General features: G+C 41.5%; 1 protein-coding gene across 1 annotated transcript; it reads right to left on the minus strand.

Moving 5' to 3' along the window:
• Positions 1 to 4,032: 4,032 nt before the first annotated feature.
• LOC147604440 (uncharacterized) lies at positions 4,033 to 6,642 on the minus strand. The gene is made up of 2 exons (XM_086795017.1): positions 5,915 to 6,642; positions 4,033 to 5,024 (listed from the first exon to the last, which is right to left on the minus strand). The coding sequence occupies exons 1-2, from the start codon at positions 6,144 to 6,146 to the stop codon at positions 4,213 to 4,215; spliced, it is 1,044 nt and encodes a 347-aa protein (XP_086651143.1). The 5' UTR covers positions 6,147 to 6,642; the 3' UTR covers positions 4,033 to 4,212.
• Positions 6,643 to 7,770: the final 1,128 nt, after the last annotated feature.

The following is a 7,770-nucleotide window of genomic DNA, read 5'->3' on the forward strand; positions in this document are numbered from 1 at the left end:
CGTTTTCTAGCTTCAAAAGGGGCTACACACACAGCTTGCAAAGGCTCCATAGCTAAGTAGAGAAAGAAGCTAAAGCAGAGAGATCCTCAGAGGGAGAGGGAGAGAGAGAGAGAGAGATTGCTAAAACTTTACTGTTGGAGGTTTAACACAAATCCGTTTTTCAGTAAAAAATGATATTTTTGATATACAAATATACTAACATGGAGTTTTTCATCAATAAATTATATTTATGAGAAAAATTAAAAAATAATAATTTGTGGGGTCCCCACAATTTTGGGATCTCATGGATGTAGTGGTTCCTGACAGTTAGTTATGTTTATGGGGTTGTGGGGACATGACAATTAGTTATGGATGTATTGGCTCCAATGATGATAGGCTTCTGACGTAACCCTTGAATTACAAGCTTTTTGGAGGAAAAATTTTATTTTCATCACATACATATTGGTTGGGTGGTATTTTTTCCACCTCAAAATGTTAAAAAAATAAAAAATAAAAAATTTCACTTTTTGGGGCCCACCTAAATACGAGAATGTTTTACTGATGTGGAAGGGAGATATGGTGGGAGTTAATGAGAAAGGAGATTTCAAACTGACAAGAAAGATTCAATTTGTAGAGAGTGAAGATGAAAAATTCATAAATATTGGTTGGGTGGTGTTTTTTCCACCTCAAAATGTAAAAAAAATAAAAATTAAAAATTTTAACTTTTTGGGACCACCTAAATACGAGAATGTTTTGCTGATGTGGAAGGGAGATATGGTGGGACTTAATGAGAAAAGAGATTTCAAACTGACAAGAAAGATTTAATTTGTAGAGAATGTTTTGCTGATGTGGAAGGGAGATATGGTGGGAGTTAATGAGAAAGGAGACTTCAAACTGACAAGAAAGATTCAATTTGTAGAGAGTGGATAAAAAATTCAAAAAGTAAGAGAGCAAGTTGAGAAAAGTCAAAAAGTAAGCGAGAGAGTATGAGAATATTCCCTTTAAAAAGTGAAACTAGGGGGGTATGGCTGATGTGGCAAGGCAAAAAATAGGGGTCATCATAGCATTCATCTCCTTTAAGTCCAAATTTTAAAGCTCTAATCCCTTAAAATTAGGAATCCTAATTACGAGGCCCTTTTTGGGTCCAAAAAATTCCTAATGGTGGGGAGTAGAAACTAACGTGAGAATCCAAAATAGGATCTCGTGTGTCTACATGTGTATAGAAATTATAATAAATCCTAGAAGAAGCACAAACTTGGATTAGAGAAGCTAATGGGAGAATCCAAAATAGGATCCAGTGTCTGGCAATTATAACTAATCCTAGAGTGACATGTGCCAGTAGTAGTCAAGATCCTACATGGGTATAAAACCCCTGTAAACTTTGTAAAAAGGATTCCAATAGCTCTTAGGGGGTTCACTATATCTAAACTCTCTATATCATGTGCGTTTAGCTCTCAGGGGGTTCACTATATCTAAACTCTCTATATCATGTGCGTTTAACGCCTAATTTAAAAACCCCTTATCTAAAAAAAATTATGAATAAAACACACCCTTTTTTTATTCAATCTGTAAATACCGCCTTTAAATGGTACCCTTCTGTATGTAAAAAATGTGGTAAAAAAAGATTTAAAAAACTCATTCTGTTGAACCCACATGCTATGCTTACATATTTACGAGTGACCCCCCCTCCCGCCCAATAGTTCTAATGAGATTCCAATTGTTAGGAATCATGGTATTCATTTGCAAGAGTAAGTGGAATGCCATGGTTAATGAAAGAAATTAATACTAATTATTGTAATTAAGTAAGAGAGAGGTGAATCACATGACTTACATTAGTGAGAATGAGCTTCATACATCAATATCAATGTATAGCCATTTAATATATATCCACAAGATAAGATCTTCCTTTTGGACCACATGAGGTGTCCACAAGCTACATGCTTCTATCCACTTTAATGCTACACATGAACTTGGTTGCCCATTCATTCTAACTACCCACATGGTTCTCAAATGACGTCAACCATACATACTTTCTCATATTCTAGGGATGCTACCCACAAATAAATCATAATGGAAATGGCGTAAACTTACATGGCTTGACATGTACACATACATTTGTGTACCACATTTTTAACACACCCCTTGGTGCCCAAATGGGTCTCATCCTAAGAGAGTAATGTGACATAAATGACATGACATTCTGATAGAGATACATATACATCACTTAGCATACATTATTGGTGGGGGTAGAGGTGATTACATCTACATGACATGAGATGTAGCATAATCATAGACATAGAACATAATCATAGACATCATCATGTCTAAAAAAGATGTTCTTTTTTAAAGCATCATCAAGAGTTTCTTCCACCATTACATTTTGATTGTTGCTTTTCCTTTGACTACAAATTCTTCTCAAGGTGGCTTACCTTGCCACATGCATCACATATAAGCTTGGGCTTGTTTCGATGATGACATTGAGCCATTTCATACCCCATTTTCCACAATGGTTAGCTTCTTATCCTCTTCAAACAAGGAGGATTCAACACCTTCAATGTCGAGACAATGGTAGCTTCTTATCCTTCCGCAATGGTAGCTTCTTTACATACCTTCCACAATTTAGTAGCTTCTTATCCTCTTCAAATAAGGAGGATTCAATACCTTCAAGAGTGAAGATTAGTAAGAATTGTTACCGCAGTAACTTAGAGAACTCTTGAGGCATGCTTTTGATTAAGACTAGTATTGTATCCTTCTCATCCACAGGTTTCTTGTTGCATCATAATATTGTTCATCTTACCTACATGCTCCACAAAATAATGCGCTCTTAAATTGTGCACCACATCCATTCGACCATACACATCGTTATGCTAAGTGATACCACACTCACTCAAGAAAGAATCGTGGAGAGAGAAGAAATGCTACACAAAGTGTGCATTATGCTAGTGATAATAATCGGTGATGTAGAAGTGGTACTCTCAATGATAACGCACAAATCTGGCGTACATGTCACTCCATCCACATCAAACTCTGCATGACAACAACTAATATGTACACCATTATCACAATCTCATGGGGGGGTTAATAGAGAGAAGGGTTGCCAAATGAATCAATACTTACATGAGAAGGCATTGATTTTACAATTAATAAATCCAAAAAAATAAAAATGTTTAGTTCTCTATCAAATCTACTACGGAGACACCTACACTCAGAGGAAACTCTATCAAACATGCTTGGAACTGCCAAACCTTCCATTTGGCACTTTATATGTGCCTGCATGAATACACCTGCTTTTTGAAAGTGCGTGTGAATACTGGACGTGGTACATGATACTCCACAATAATCTCCTAGATCACCCTCAACCTTGCAGCTAATACACAACATACTCATAGTGTTGGTATTGGACCAACTCAACCTCACTAGCATCCTAGTCTACCATCTCTAGCCTTCTCACAAGAGATCCACATGTGGCGTAAGTACCCCCATACAAGCAACTTGATGGTAAAGGAAATCCATGTCTCTGGCACATAGAACGGACTCAAATTGCACAATAATAGAGATGGAGAAAAATATTGTATGACTAATGATACAATAGCTAGCAAAGTTCTACACCTCTATACTCCCATGAAGGGAGCTTTGAAGTTGATTCAAAATTACTAAGATGGAGGCTCTTTGCTAGTAGTAGCTACACAGTAAACTCATCTAGTCATGATTGATGCATTGTGTAAAGAAGAGGTTGGTCGCATATCTACATGGGCCTATATAAACCAAGCACCCATGACATGACTAGGTCCACGGCCATAGTTGACGACACCATCCCGGGTATAGATGTAGCCCATAAAGATGTACTTAAAATTGCTATGGAGTTATCCCAATCATACTTACCTTTTTCGAAATCTCGACCAAATGAGGTATGACCCTCTATCTTCCTACCGCCTAAAGTTCTTAGATGTTTCAAGCCGTACCAAGGACGATATAATTTTAACCACTCTTGTGATATATTTGAGATTCTAAAAAATTCACTTGATCACATTGATATTGATGAGAGAAAATCACTTCGAAAATAAGAAGGAAAACATCACTTAAACATACACGGTTTTCATATAGATAAGCGGTACAGATTGATGCGTATTCGGGTAAACCAGTAGATATTGAGAGAGGGTTAATTAGGGTGAGAAAACGAGAGCATATTATAATACAATGGAATTATCATAAACGAGGAGGGATCAAGGTGGTTCATTTGCGACAGCCAAAACCCAAGCCTTTGGCGCCATCAGAACTACAGAGGATGTTGGTGTTGTCGATGTAGGAGAGGGTGAGGCTGGCGGTGGCGATGGTGGGCGTGGAGCTGGTGAAGCGGGAGACTAGGCAGTCGGTAGAGAAGAGCGAGGAGGTGATGTAGCGGTCGGCGCCGCCCAAGATGGGCATGGGAACGTCACGTTTAACGGGGTTAATGAAGCCGGGTGTGTAAGTCTGGCCGAGAACACCTGTTGCGGCATCGGAGAGTCCCAGAGAGTCGAAGCTGATCTCGAGGTGGGCGAAGCAGTTGTCCGGGCCCACGTCGTAGCCATGCACGCGCGAGTCCTCAGCAGTGATGGGCACCACCCCAAGCGACACCATCACAAGGCCTGAAATCTCAAGCCTCGCCTCATTGGTGGGCGCCGTTCGCGTTATCGTGGCTCCCCCACTAGGCGAGTGCCACATCACCGTCCCTTCTTTCGCGCCTGCCTCCACGTACGGCGGCAGATTTACGGCCTCGCCGTCGAAGTACACCACCAGTCGGTCAATACGATCGTTCCAAGTGGCCGTGTGCGCAGCCCCCACGTAGAGACGATGCGGTCCCCACATGAATGCTAGGGCTTGCACCCATGTAAAATCGCGAGGCCTGTCGGGCGTTCGCTTGCCTATGAAGTGGGCGTTGACGTGGAGGTGATTGTCGGAGATGATGCAAAAGTCTCGGTCCTTCTCGCCGTGGAAGTAGAACATGACACCATCCCCGCCTATGAATTTGGGGTCCTCGCAAACGGAACCGCCGTGCCCGCACCTCGCTGCAAACACACATGAACTCCCACCGCAATTAGTGACTTAAAAATGTCAGTGTTTTAGAGTGCTCGTTTCTAAACATGCGATTCTTGGCAATCACTGTGTCATACTAGTGGACGCACATCATGTATTCCACAACAAGAAGAGGGCTGTGAAGAATTGAAAAGAACTTCGCTACTACTAGGCCTGCATCACATTTTTCTAGTGTTGAGGGCATCATCACGGTCGTAACAAGCAACCATGGTTGAGGCCTACTACAAGACCTAAACAAAAAATGTAAGAAGGTAGGAGAAAACCAGCGTGCTCTAGCTTGAGTGTGTTTTCGACACCATATCTTGTTGACAAGCGAGAATAGCTGGCTATAGCCCAATCAGGCCATAAATAAATAGACACAATACCACCTCAAGAATAACACTTGTCCAGGGAGCTTCTACATACGTTTTTCTTACCACCTTCACCTTGCTCTTAAAAATTGTGTCAGTAAGTGGGCACATATATTAAGGCATTTTGCCTTCCACCCCAAATAGAAAAGTCGCAGAGAGTCACTTAAAATAATTAAATAAGTAAATTCTACCTGATGTTAAGTACACACTTAGACCACGGTTAATAATGCTCAACCCATGACTACAGCTGTGACGAAATCAGAAAGAAATCGGCTTTTTGTGCTCTACCATTGCAAAATAACAAGTGATAGACGCACTGATCAACTCTCTGTGGAAAAGTTTGTAGTTTAAATATGCCGCACTCACCAAACTTAATACCTTCATATAATTAAACATGGACAGCTTACAGTTTCTGTAAACTCTTTGCTCAAATTGTGAGTGAAATTGAAAGCTCTCTGTCTAATGTGCAAGCATACGTAATATGATGATGTTAATGGCAAGAAGAAGCTTACGGCAATGGGACATTCCACAGTATTTGCAGGAGAGCTTGCACCTTGGGCAAAAGTCTGGGCAGGTGATGATGCCATGGCAGAAGGAGATGTAACCTTCCTCTGCCGGAGACCGAGCACTGCATACCATCTCGTTTGGAGCGATACTCAATTCAGCATTCACCACAGTACATGAAACACTAACAATAGCTATAAGCACACCCAAGACACTTAGTACATTTGCCATTTTATCCATATAAGGAACCACAAGAAGCAAAGAAAGCCTCTCCTCAGCCTAGCAGGAACTCCCGCAGTCCTACACAACGGTTACCCTCCCCTTAGAACAGATGCATGCCAAGCAAAGCTTCCTTGATATTATTTGCAACCGGTTGGGCTAGCGTTGAGTGAAAGGCTATGAGCCACTAGTACAGTAGTCCCTGACTAGGGGAAAACTATGCACGTGACTCGTTGATTTTACGTGGGGGAGCTGCTTTTACCTTCGAGAAAGTAATTAAGCCGGCTGTAAGGTCTAAGCAAAGGTTTACGTGCAGGAACCATTGGTTTAAGAAGATGATCAGTAGTACATTCGAGAAATTAGACAGGGTGGCAATATGCGGGAATGGACACAAAGCAGTAAATGGAGCAAGGATTGAATAAAGGTGAGAACTTTTCATTTAAGCTTTTTTTAAGGCAAAAAGCTGCACCGCTTCAGTGGTTTGCAGGCCAGAAATCTGAAAAGGTGATGCTGTTGTGAAGTGAACAGCGCCAGCGGGGCCAAATTATAGTGTACAGTGTACTGATTCTTATCGTTGAGTCCACGCGGCGTTGAAATCAGATGATACAACCAGCTACAGCAGTTAACCCAAGTTACCCAACCCCCGTCTGTTCTGTCGAAAACAAGGCTCGGCACAGACGACGCCCTGCATGGGCCGCGTGGTGAGTACCGGCGCAAACGAGACTCTCGTGCTCGTTCTTGATGGAGGAGTCAGAAGCAACTGGGTCCTTGAGGCCATACGAAACTCCAGACTTTTGAACACATCACATTTGTACGCGCAAAGTTTCCAGGACCACCCATATCTCTTTCTTTGAGGGCCCATTGACGTCGAAGGGGAAAACAATGAAATGGGTATTAAAAACAATTTCAATGTAATTTCAATCTATTTAAAGTTATAGAGGGGGTTCTGAATTTAAAATCCAAACATGTATACTTAAAAAAGGGGCTTAACAAATGTGTTAAGAATGAAAAAAAATTGAAAAGTAATTATAAATACAACATTGGTTCCTCCCGTCCCGTCCCTCTCTCTCGCCCTCTCCCTCCCCCCCAAATGGTCGTGGGTTGGTGGAGGCTACATTTGAGCCATTCAACCACCTTGCATTAAAATAGGAGAATGCTCTAGGATGCTAGCTCATGGAATGTTTGGCATTCTAGCTGCTGAGTTGTCCTTATATGATTGAGCACCAGGTCATCCCTTCTAGCTAGCGTGCTTTGCAAGGGGAAACCTCAGTTGTTGCCATCTCCACCTCCCCACAACCCGTTACGTCGGGAAAGGAGCTTCCCATCTTCCTCCTGGGAAAGGCTTGTCGATGGCCTTTTCCTACTCCAACACCCTCCCCCCCTCCTCTAAAATTCAAAATTTTTTATGTACTTGAATGGCATTAGAGTTAGGTTCACATAACATATGGACATAATGATCAACAACAACGAACGCGGTGTAATCTCACAAGCAGTTATTTTCTCAAACGAGGGGAGCTATAGACGTTAACATGTTGGACCCACTAACTAGACATGCCTAGGCCAAACATAGATGTTTGGCATGCCTAGGCCAAAAGCACAGTGTAAGATCAAGAATAGTTACTTGAAACATAAACCCTTGTTAACA

The sequence above is a fragment of the Cibotium barometz genome, chromosome 61 (assembly GCF_041138505.1).
Source record: "Cibotium barometz isolate CiBa-2024 chromosome 61, ASM4113850v1, whole genome shotgun sequence".
Classification (NCBI taxonomy): domain Eukaryota; kingdom Viridiplantae; phylum Streptophyta; class Polypodiopsida; order Cyatheales; family Cibotiaceae; genus Cibotium; species Cibotium barometz.